Source organism: Rhineura floridana, chromosome 7 (genome assembly GCF_030035675.1).
Source record: "Rhineura floridana isolate rRhiFlo1 chromosome 7, rRhiFlo1.hap2, whole genome shotgun sequence".
NCBI lineage: Eukaryota > Metazoa > Chordata > Lepidosauria > Squamata > Rhineuridae > Rhineura > Rhineura floridana.
The window spans coordinates 30402695-30415387 of record NC_084486.1 but is presented as its reverse complement, the minus strand read 5'-3'; the positions used below and the strand labels follow the sequence as shown (position 1 = coordinate 30415387).

The window sequence follows — 12693 nt, the reverse complement described above, 5'->3', positions numbered from 1 at the left end:
TAGTACTCTCTGTTACCTATATAAGACAATCACAATGCACAGATCAGAAATGTTTGCCAAGATATAGTACATGCAATTCAGTACACTGATTAAAGTCTCCTTATACAATATGTGGCAGATACCAATAAAATAGTTGTAACTTAAATTGTACTTGATTATAACTGGATCTGAAGCACTGGTTATTTCTGCATTCTTGGACAGATTAATTCAAACTAGAGTTGAAGCAAGGTGCAAGTCAGAAAGGTGTGAATAAGTAGTGTTTGAATGACAAAGCTAGGGGAAGAACAGATTGTATTTCATAAAACAGCTAAGGAAGGGAGATGCTTGATGTGGGAGAAATTGTCATTTTTATTCATGTGAAAGTGTCCCTGAGACATATGATCCTATATTTTCAAAACCAACATCTTGGGTTTCAAACTTCTTCTCAGCTCCTTATTTGCCCAAAGCTATGAAGATTAGTGTTCCACAGGAATATATAAAAATATCAAGATAAGAAACTGAAGTAAAAAATAATTTGGGCAAGCAATTGCACACTGAAAAGCAATCCTGACGACTCAAATCAGGCCCTTACAGAAGAAAAATAAGTGAGAATAGTTCTACATAATAAAAAGCGTAATTTATTATTCAATGTAATGCATGAATTTAAATCTCCTTCCAGACTAAATTAATTTATTTTGAAAGCCCCCATTTTCTACATAACATTTTAAAATACAAAATGGCTATTTTGTGGTGAATATGTGATATAAAATATACACTACATCTGCTTCGTTTTGTAAATGATTTCTTGCTATTACACAGTAGCAGTGGGAAGGAGAAAAAAGGCTCCTGAATTATTTTGATTTTCTTGAAGTTACTGCAGAGGTTGCAGAGTTCTGTGGTCAGTTGTGGAAAACTCTGGGCAGCTGTGAAACCCAAAACTTCAAGAAGTAAATTGTTTCTACTGCAAAAGCATCTGGGCATGCAAACAGCTGCTGGAGAGGTTCTGTTGAAGGAATTTGACTTCCTTTTCAGTGTAGTGTTTTATAGTTTGACTTTTTTTACCCCACCCTTTAGCATTGTAGAATGCAAATATTAAACATTCTTTTGAAAATTCTAGTCTTACCTACCTGTCAAACTCTATCAGATAATACCCTTGTACTATAAAAATGCCGTGGTGAATCCAAATAAAAATATGCAGTATTAAAGCATAATGGATATTGGATTTTTGGTCTTTCTGTGTGTGTTTTTACAATGTAGTATAACATATGTGCTGCATGCATATTCAAAACCAAGCCATGGATTGAAATATTTTTGCAATAATCCTCAAAAGCTTTTTTTTTTTTAAAGGTCCATATTCCTTAAATGGCTATAGGGTGAGAGTATACAGACAGGACTCTGCCACCCAGTGGTTCACTGGTATAATAACTCATCATGATCTATTCACTCGCACTATGATTGTTATGAATGATCAGGTAACTGCTTCTTCTATTTTTGTCTTAAAGATAAGTATGTGTTAAAACTTTTATCATGACTTTGATACAATTGACCTAAAATTATTTGCATATATACATTTTAGCTTTTAAAATATTACTTAATCTTAATATTTAATAGCTTATGCTTAAGCATTTGTTTCCAGTTTTTAAAACTTAAATGTACTTATTTGGTTGTAATCTGACCAGTAAAATGAGTAAACCTGAAGGGAATCCTGTCTGTAAGGATTGTTTTTTTTTAAAAAAAAAATGTACTACTGATAGAACTTTAGCAATCAAGTGATTAGGTGGCTAATAAATTCCTACTTTCAACAAAGGAAACGTGAATGCATATTACAGTGTTCCTTAATATTTTCATGACATACATGGAGAAATAAAATGGGGGGGGATTTTGAGGCCTTTGCTCAATATTCAGAAGATATGTTTTTTAGATCAGTTCAGTTTATTATGCAACAGCCAGCCAGGCTTTTTGAATGCACACCAAAAGAGAGAAACGCAGGAGACGTATTGAAATAATAAGTCCAAAAATAATAATAATTCAGGAGTATAAACATATAACAATACTGCAGAAATTAATAATTATTAAAATAGCTCTAACTCTAGGTATTTTCTAGATCTATTACTTGAGCCCCCCCCCCAAAATAATTAAATGTTGGGCTAGAAGTAAAGGCCAACATAAGATTTCATTGTATTATATCCATTTATCGTTGGTGTATAGGTATCATTAATCACACCTCCTTGCACTCTAAAGATTTTTAAAATCCCACGTTCAGTACACCTTATTCTTGTTTGGCCAGTTTAACAAATATTGAAGGGTTTTCAATTTGGGACAAAAGATAGAACCCTGGTAGTGTTCTGATAAACCATGTCAACACGTTGGTTTGAAAATGAAAGGATGCCATTTTTGCATTCCTTTGAAAAGTCTTTTGTCAAACTGTCCTTTTAAGTTGGAACATAAATTCTGTTGACAATTGGCATTCATATGGAAAATATAAGTGGGAATTGATTACTGATTTACTTTTTTCTAATAAAACAGGTTTTAGAACCACAAAATGTCGATCCCTCTATGGTTCAGATGACCTTTCTAGATGATGTTGTTCACTCTTTGCTGAAAGGTGAAAATATTGGTATTACATCACGGCGCAGGTCTCGTTCCAGCCAGAACAGCAACACAGCCCACGTAGATATATTTTGATTATACATTATATTGCCATTTACTCTGTTAATTGCATTGTATCGATAGATTATAAATGTATTAATGTTTTTATTTAGGGCCACTATACTCGGGCTCAGGCAAATAGTCCCAGGCCATCAATGAATTCCCAGAGTGCAGCACCAAAACAAAATTCACACCAGCAGCAACGGAATGCTCGTCCCAATAAAAGAAAAGGCTCTGATAGCAGTGTGCCTGATGAAGAAAAGATGAAAGAAGAAAAATATGACTATGTTGCTCAAGGAGGAGGTATAAGCATTGTTAAAAGGGGTGGGACAATTCTTCTCCTTCAGAATTGTACTAAAATAAAAATACTTTTTCTTTGCAGAAAATTCCAAAAATAAAAACAAACAGTTTATTTCTAAAAGAAGAAAACCTGATGATGATGAAAAGAAACTGAATTTGAAGAGGCAGAGGACAGACAACAGCTCAGACTATTCTGAGTGCAGTGACTCAGAAACTTCAAACAAAAGATCGACAGATTCTTCATCGGAGCAAAACTCAGAGAATGAATTGAAAAGCAAGAACATTTCAAAGATAAATGGGAAGGAAGGAAAATCCCAGAGGAGTGGTGGTATAGAGGAGCAAACGCTAATAGACAGCCAGTCTCCCTGGCATGAAATACAGGAACATAAAATACATCAAGAAGCAGATAGAACAGAGTCAGCTGACTTGGAGCTGCAAGAAATTTTGCTCCATCGTGCTGAACAGCCAACAGTTTATGATCGGAATGCCAATGATGTATGCAGTATAGAAAAGCAGCAGCCCAGGGAGCTCTTACGGAATGAGCAGTTTGTGCCCAACTGTCCTACACCAAAAGGTTGTATTGATATTAATACTGAAAACAGTTCAGTTAATGAGAGCCAGGAAAATATCTCAAATGCTTTTGGTTTGCAAACCTGTCAGAAAATGGAGCCTCCGGGTAGTGATACAAAACATCAGTTTACAAATTCAACCTTTGTGGAAGTAAGAAAATTGGAAACTGAGGAAAACTGGATTAACAATGTCAGCAAAATGGATTTGATACAACCAAAAGTTGTGAAAAGTTCGTCAGCAAATGAGCATCTTAACACTGAAAAAATGCTATTTGGCTCTGTCTCATCTTTAACTGTAATTTCTATAGCAGAAGAGGGCAGAGTACGTAAACAAAGTCCAGTCCCTGATGTGATGAAGCCTAAACCTGGACCACTCATTGAAACTCCTAAAATCAAGTCAAATTCTTCACCTGAAGTTAAATATAAACACGCCCAATCTCCTGATACTGTGAAGTCTAAGATTAATTACCAGAACAGCCATGTTACTGCAGTAACAAGGTCAGCAATTAAAACTGAGCATGATTTGCCTAGGTCTAGCTTTCATCCAGTTCCAGCTAGAATTAGTTCATTAGAAGCTACTAAAAGTCCTCTTATCATTGACAAAAATGAACATTTCACAGTTTACAGAGATCCCGCTCTTATTGGACAAGAAACGGGAACTAACCATTTATCACCATATTTACATCAGCATAACTATCCTCCTCATTCCACTTCCCATAGAACTTGTTTAAATCCAAACACCCATCATTCTGCATTAACTGGTGCATCACATTTATTAGCCGGATCCTCAAACCAAACTCCTTTGTCTGCTATTAATACTCATCCTCTTAGTAGTACATCTCACCATTCTGTTCATCACCCACATCTACTTCCTGCAGTGTTACCTGGAGTGCCTACAGCCTCTTTGTTGGGAGGCCACCCACGACTAGAGACTGCTCATGCTAGCAGCTTAAGCCATTTGGCATTAGCACACCAGCAACAGCAACAGATGCTACAGCACCAGTCACCACATCTTCTTGGGCAAGCTCATCCTTCTGCTTCATATAATCACCTAGGACTTTATCCAATTATTTGGCAGTATCCAAATGGAACACATGCATACTCAGGACTTGGAATACCTTCATCTAAATGGGTCCATTCTGAAGCTTCTGTTAATACTGAGACTCCTCTGAGAAGAGTAAGTCATGCTGAATCCCCAATTTATTTTACATTGAGATAATATTATATTATTAGCTTGACGGGGATGCAATCTGTTTATAGTGCTTTAAAATTACTTTTAGCAAAGTTATATGACAGTAATTCACCCAGCTAAGCAAATTTAAATAATGGTAGATGTATAATCAGGTTCTTCTTGGGGGAGTGGGGAGCTGAACGCACGTCACAGCATTGTGTTATTACTTGTGCATTAACAGAGTGGTGTGGCTGAGTGCAATACTTCATATTTAAGCTTAAATTTAGCTTACAGGTAAGTGGTTGAGAGGTATTCCATGAGTTGATTTTTTAAAGAAATATATGGATTTATAAAGTTTTCACTTTTCTTTTTAAACACAAAGGTTTGACCATTATGGCAGAAGCGTACAGAATGCTGAATATTTTAAAACTGAAATTCAACAACTCAAATGCCCTTAGCTTTGTAGAAAGATTTCTTTCAGCAGTTACTGAAGTATTGTAGCAGTAGAATGCAATATTCTATAACAGGTTGGAGGTCCAATACAGATGCAATACTGGCAGTCTTCTAACCATGATTAGGAGATGGGGAGCATGACGCAGGTTCATGTATTCTTCCTCCTTTCCCTTTTTAGTGTTAACTACGGTGCAGTGTTACATTTGTACCAGAAGTAACTAATGATTGGTTTTTAAACCAGGGTCGGATGTTTGTTTTCAGACCCTTCTTAGCACCAGTGCAAACTAAATGCTGCACTGTACTACCACTGACCAAAGAAAGGGGACTGGGAGAGAACATGGCAAGCTTCCAGTCTCCTAATCACGATCACGAGATCACTAACATTGCATCTGCACCAGCCCTGACTAGCAATTTAACTAACTCATTATAGAACTTATTGCTACTGAAGTGGTTTCATACTGTATCTTATGGTATGTGTGACATGTAAGAATATTTAACTTTGGCTGGGAATTGTGTTCCAAAAATGGGGCTAGGGTTGAAATACCAGTTTACTTTTAAAGACACTTATGCAGACTTTGTATGTTTTCTGTTTGGTTAAATGTAACATTACCTTGCTTCAGAATAAACTGCTTATTTTTTCATATATTTATTTTTAATCCTTATTATGAGCTGCCGGAATTTAATTGTGTCACTTATATCTTAATCAATACAAGAACAAAAAACAGTTTGCCATCCTAGGGTTTTGCTTAAAAGGTTTTATGTTTAGGTTGCAGTAATAACTATAAAGTCTGATTTTGTTGCCGTTAACAGAATACTCCTAGTCCTTGGTTACACCAGCCTACCCCTGTGACCTCAGCTGACAGTCTTGGGTTACTGAGTCACATACCTGTAAGACCATCCAGTGCAGAGCCGCATCGGCCACTTAAACTGACGACACACTCTAGTCCTCCATTGACAAAAAATATAGTGGATCATCATAAAGAGTAAGTTTCCATTGTTTTAATCTACAAATACAAAGAGGTAAGATCATACTGGAAGGTTGAGGTTAGAAAACTAACTATTTTGTATTTTACTTTTAAGTCACTGGAATCAGTGCATCACATACCACACACAATATATGGCCGACAGGAATATGAAAAGCATATTAATGAAGATACTGGTACTATATATTTCATGTTAACGTTTGTAGGGTATGTTTCTTAACATAGTGTGTAATTTCATTAATTTAAAACAAAATTAATACAGTGCTGTTTTTTATGTCTTTGTGCAGAGAATTGGAAAGGAAAGGAATTTTTGAATCTTTACGTTCAGCTGCAGCTACTCCAGCAAAGTCAGACATAGAGCATAACAGATCACAGACTGCAAAAGAGGGCCATTTGCAAAGACATTTTGTAGACCCACTGCAAAGGTCACTTCAAGAGACAGGAGAGAGGCTAAGCAAGTATAAAGAAGAGCACAGGCGGATACTTCAAGAAAGTATTGAGGTTGCTCCTTTTACAGCTAAAATCAAGGCACTAGAGGGTGAAAGGGAGACTTATTCCAGAATAATGCCATTATCATCATCTAGCCCCAAAAGCCATGGAGTAAAACATGACAAGGATTCAGAACTCTACAAAATGAAGCATTCAGTACCACAGAGTTTGCCACAAAGTAACTATTTTACCACTTTGTCTAACAGTGTAGTCAATGAACCACCACGAACATACTCATCCAAAGACGTTTCAGGTATGTGTGCTGATAAACAGAGTAGTTGTCCTTCAACAGCTTCTCCTCAGTCACTCACTTCTTTCACTTCATCTCTTTCAAAACCACCACCTTTGATTAAGCACCCACCAGAGGCTGAAAGCTCAATAGGCAAGATAACAGATCAGTTTTCACAGCAAGTGACTTCTCATTCAGTAAGTTCTTTTAGAAACGACTCTAAAAGTCCTACTCAGTTGTCGGTTTCATCCTCAAGTACACTCCGAACAATGCCTGCTTTACACAGAGCACCGGTCTTTCACCCTCCAGTCCATCATAGTCTGGAGAGAAAAGAGGGAAGCTACAATAGTCTTTCTCCTCCAACACTAACCCCAGTGCAACCTGTTAGTGCTGGTAGCAAAATCCATGAATTACAAAAGCCACCAACTTTAGTACCTGAGCCAAAGGAAGCACAAAATATTTACAAGAGCGCTTTAGAGCAAAAATTTTCAGATATGTGGAAAAGTAATAATATTTCGAATAATGATAAAATGGAATGGCACTTTGAGAGAACTACTGTAAAACTGCCTTCTGCCACAGCTTCTGTCATTGTACGTCCACCTTCAAGTACAAAGTATGATACTGTATCTGTTGTGCAGTCAACTCCAAAAGAACGAGTTATTGAAAGATCACTGATAGGGATAAACCAAACAGATTGTCTGAAACCATCGGAAGTCAGAGAGACTGGAAGAATAGTTCTGTCAAGTTTGAACTCGGACACGATTCATACACAGTATGAAAAGAACTTTCCAGCTGCTTCCCAGGGCAGTGTTCCCAGTTCTGTCATGCCTACTACAACTATGCTATGCAGCACCAAAATGGATGTAACCACATCTGTGGCTACTACTGGCGTTCCAAGCATGGGCAGTTCAGAAATGACTTACTGTTTGTCAAATGCAGCCTTAGCCTGCACATCAATAGAGAGTACTGCTTCTACAGCCATAAACCAGGGAGTGGCACACATACAAGAATGTGGTGTCAGCACCACAGCTCCAGTTACATTAGCTTGTGGCAAAACAGAAAGTATTCTTCAGGGTAGCTCTGGATTCTCTGGACCATCTGATTTTATTCATTTGAAAAAGCACAAGGCAGCACTGGCTGCTGCTCAGTTTAAAAGTAGCAGTGCCAGTGATACAGAGTTGACTGCTGTGAAAAATCCAATATTTCCACCCTCCATTTCCCTAGACGGTACTGTCATCTCTAGTACAATAAACAAAGCAAATACTGTAGGCAGTGGGCAAGTATCCCAGACAAGTCAAGCAAACTACCACACAAAGCTGAAAAAAGCTTGGCTCACGAGACATTCGGAAGAAGATAAAAACACTAATAAAAAAGAGAATTCAGGGAACAGTGTATCAGAAATTATTAAGCCATGTACTGTTAATTTAATAGCTTCTACATCAAATGATTTCCAAAATAACATAGATTGTAAAATGCTGGGGGGAAAGCTTGTGAAGGAAGAGAAACATGCAACAAGAAAAGCAAAAAGAACATTTGAATCTGGTTCCGAAAGTGGAGATTCTGATGAAAGTGAGAGCAAATCGGAGCAAAGGACTAAACGGCAGCCTAAGCCAACTTACAAAAAGAAACAGAATGATTTGCAAAAGAAAAAGGGTGATGCAGAGGAAGAAATAAAACCAAATGGTGTTCTTAGCAGAAGTGCCAAAGAAAAGAGCAAGCTGAAGTTACAGAACACAAGTAGTAATTGTAAGTATTAAGTTAACATACAAATTAGAACATATTTTTTGTTGTTGTTGTCAGGGTTGTGTCTCTTCTCTACACCCCCCCTTTTTTTAACCTTAAAGCGTATCAGAAAAAGCTAGATTCTGGGACCTATGTAAAGTCTTCAGGCGCATGTTGCACATACCTACTTTTTAAAGCTGCCTTCAGATATTCATTCTAAAGTAATTTTAGAACTGCAACAAAAAAGTTCTCAAATTGTATAACTGCTATAAAAAAGACACTTCAGTTTGCCTCACATTCTTTGTCCCTGAGTGTCAGCTGAGCATTCCTTGTAAGACAATTATGCAAATTATACAACTGTTTTTGTAAGCTGTTGTATATTCTCCCGTGCTCAGAACTGTCATTTTAAAATATTTATTCTTTTTTGCTGATCAGTATTTGCTACACAGTTCCACTCTCTGAAGCTACTTTTTGAATGTTTATGCCCAATTTAATACTTCCAGAAGCTCACATACTGTATCTCTCTGCTCTTCCTATCCTTATTGCTGCCAATTGTTTCCCCATCTAAAGCCTTTCCATCTCCTTGTGCCATTCCTATTGCCATAACAAGCTATCCCTCCTGTGTTTTTCCTTCTCACTCTGTGGATTGTGCACCTACACTTCAGTCAAACTGGTTATCATTGATTATTTCAGTCAGTAAGAATTTTGGATTGGGTGTGTGATATGGACCACACTGTTTCTGTCGCAATTCTAGAAAGAATATTTTGCACTGTACCCTTGCTTTTAGGTGTCATCAGATGAACAAATGCATGCTTCCACTTGTGTCTGTGAGCTGGTTCACATGGTAATCCTAAACCGTATTTTCATACAAATTTCCCTCTGATACATAATTACACCAGGAAACTATACCAGTAGAAAACAGGTTACACATTGCAGGAATTTATAATCACAGCAACTTCATAAAGTTCTGGCTCGGCAACAGAAATCACTGCAATGTATAACCATGAGGCACTACTCTGCATAGAACTTTCTATATCCAAAGTCAGGCAAGGTTGTTTCTGAATACAATCATGTGAAGAAAACTCATTGACACAAATCACAACGTGAACTGGACAAATATAATTGTAATGATCACTATATGTGTTAGTGTTAAGGCAGTGGTGGGAAACCTCTGGCCTGTGGGTCTAATTAGGCTGGCATGGAGCCCAATTTGGCTCACCTGTTTTCCCCAAAACCATACCCACCTGCCCAACACCTAGTGTCATATGTTACTACAAGTGTGGGACAGGAAAGATGCAGCTGCAAGGAAGCAATCAGGAACTTAAAGTGCGCACCTGATTGTTCCTTGGCATGCGGGGCTCATTGATCAGTGCTGACAGTAAGCCCCTTTGAAGTTGTCCATTTGCAAACGTGGTTTGGATTCAAACCACACCTGCAAACGGACATTTTTCCTCTGTAGACTGCCTTTGCAGATCGCTTTGGCATCTGCTGGGCTTGATTCAGATGTTCTGACAAACCATACTTCGGCTAAACCAACCATGGCTTTCCATTAGTGCAAACCAGGCCATATACACTTGAAAATGTAAAGTGTATCAAGATTCTATAAACTGTGCTTGCTGCTGGGCTCTAACTTTTTTTTTTTTTTTTTTTAGGATGATTGTGACAAGTCTTTTGTGGGCTCTGTTTTAGTGGACTGAAATTGTAGCTGGGGTATAAGGCACATAAGACTGGGCTTATATGCTGCTCTGGGCTCCTGCTGGGAGGAAGGGCAGGATATAAATCAAATTATAAATAAATAAATAAGACCACTACCTTGTTTGAAGCTAAACTGGTTCTGAATCTGGCCTTTTGCCTGGATGGGTGACTGCCTCAGAACCACAGGTAGACCACCTTGAGTTCCATGATGGAAGAAAGAAGGGATATAAATTTAAGAAAATAAATAAAATATATTAAAATGTTTCATTTGAATTGTGCATTACTGTCCATATGCAATCCATAGGAAATATTGCTGCATTGAGGCCAATAAATGTATTAAATGTCTACAATCCCATTTTGTCTGAATCCTCTCTCCAAAGGTTTAATGTAAAAGATTTACTTTGTTCTTTTGCAAATACTTTCACTTTTTTGATTGCTGTTTTTTTCTCTTGTACTTACAGTGAGATACTGTACATATTTATTATTTAATTTATTTATTTAAAATATTTCTATCCCACCCTTCTACCCTATAATAGGGTACTCAGGGCAGCTTACAAAAATAAAATCAAACACGTACTTAATAAAATTGTAAACAGTAAAATCACAAAAACATTGCAATAAATTAAAATACATAAAATACTATATATATATGTACACACACACACATACATATATATATAGGGGGTGGTACTAAAGGGACTACAAAGGTAAAATTTAACGTAGAAGGCATAAAATCAGTGTCAGTCTCTACCTTCAGTATGTAAATTCATTGTGTAGTTAACCATAATAGGTCATAGAGGCAGAGTCACTGGTAAGATGTGCTTGGAATTATTCTGCTTTTATATTTATTTATTTATTTATTACATTTATATACTGCCCCATAGCTGAAGCTCTCTGGGCGGTTACAGCAATTAAAAACATTAAAAACAAATATGCAAATTTAAAAACACATTTTTTATATATAAAAAAATTAAAAACACATGCTAAAATGCCTGGGAGAATGGTTGTCGTTGACAAAATGAACTTGGGCTATCATCCTTTCTCCTGTAAATCACAGGGCAAGTTGATAACAAAACAAAAATGTTTTAAATTAAAAAATGGGACCCCCCCTCTCCAGTTTTCAAGTGTTGTTTTATTCAAACGCTTATGTATAATTTAAGTTTACTTTCAAAATTGCTAGCTCCCACTACAGTTTCTGCTGAGGTCTAGATATTGTATACATTTTATATTTTCATGCTCTTGCTTAAAAACATTGTCGTTTTTGCAGCTGGCATACCTCGTTCAGTATTAAAAGACTGGCGTAAAGTAAAGAAGTTGAAGCAGACTGGAGAATCCTTTCTGCAGGATGACTCTTGCTATGAAATAGGGCCAAATTTGCAAAAATGCAGAGAATGTAGACTTGTAAGAAGTAAGAAAGGTGAAGAATCAGCTCACTCACCAGTGTTTTGTAGATTCTACTACTTTCGCCGGTAAGTGAAACTTTTTTTTAGAAGCCAAGTTTTATTCCTACATCTTTATCATAGCAATGCCTTATGATTTGAAGAGGTGCAGTTTGAAGCACGTTATTTATAATGATACTTACTTACAAGCTAGGACGTTTTTGAAATTGTGGATAGTCACTTTTTGGACTTTTTTTACCCCATTCTTCAGCCAAAAAGCTTGCAAAGTAGCTTACATAAGATCAATTACAAACAAGACAGTACCTGCCCACAGGATTGCAATCTAAAATAGATGACACAAAGAAGAGGAGGGAATGGGGGAAAGGGACTCAGGCACCAGTTCTTAAAAGTTTGAATGTTCTTAACAATGGCCTGCTTGACTGGAGATAGCTCAGGGAGAGCAGGAACCAAATGGAGTTGATCCCTCAGCCAAACTGATGAAGTGGGCTCTGCTTCCTCATTTCTTCTTTCACCAAAGCCTGGTGTTACAGAGCTGTTAGATTCTCAAAGCAGTGCCTCTTGACTCTCTTGCACATTTGTATAAAGCAGGTGTAGCCAACCAACATGGCTCCAGATGTTGTTAGACTCCAGTTCCTATCAGCCCCAGCCACATAGTCAACAGTTAAGGCTGATGGGAGTTGGAGTCCAACAGCATCTGGAGGACACCATATTGGCTCCCCATTTCTCTTTTGAGGTAAAGAGTAGTTTGTGTAAACTCAGGACTTCTGCACAAAAGAGCAGTTTTGATGTGGTGTTTTTTTTTTCTTGAGTCCTTAGGCCTAAGTTATTTGGCTTAACTGGTTTGTGATTTTGAGTTATGTAACTCACTTCATTTCTCAGACCTTTTATTTTTTTAAGAATATATGGATATCTGTATGGGGGGGGCATTTTTCATCTTCAGGGCCGCATTTCTTCATGGTCAACTTTTCCAAGGACCACATGCCAGTAGTAGGTGTGGCCAGAAGCAAAAACCGTGGTTGGAGCCAGGTGCAAAAATGGATGGAGCAATGATAAG

The 12693-nt window shown here is 37.3% G+C and overlaps 1 protein-coding gene across 7 annotated transcripts in view; it reads left to right on the top strand.

Annotated features, from left to right (window-relative positions):
• JMJD1C (jumonji domain containing 1C) overlaps positions 1 to 12693 on the top strand; it is a 206742-nt gene that overhangs the window by 157530 nt on the left and 36519 nt on the right. For all 7 annotated transcript variants that reach the window (XR_009763908.1, XM_061635127.1, XM_061635125.1 and 4 more), the window contains 7 exons: positions 1327 to 1451; positions 2506 to 2649; positions 2742 to 2931; positions 3011 to 4674; positions 5932 to 6104; positions 6392 to 8568; positions 11507 to 11708. Coding sequence is in view for 6 of the 7 variants with exons in the window: in XM_061635127.1 (XP_061491111.1) it covers positions 1327 to 1451; positions 2506 to 2649; positions 2742 to 2931; positions 3011 to 4674; positions 5932 to 6104; positions 6392 to 8568; positions 11507 to 11708 (4675 nt within the window). In the remaining variant the exon portion in view is untranslated. The remainder of the gene's footprint in view (positions 1 to 1326; positions 1452 to 2505; positions 2650 to 2741; positions 2932 to 3010; positions 4675 to 5931; positions 6105 to 6391; positions 8569 to 11506; positions 11709 to 12693) is intronic.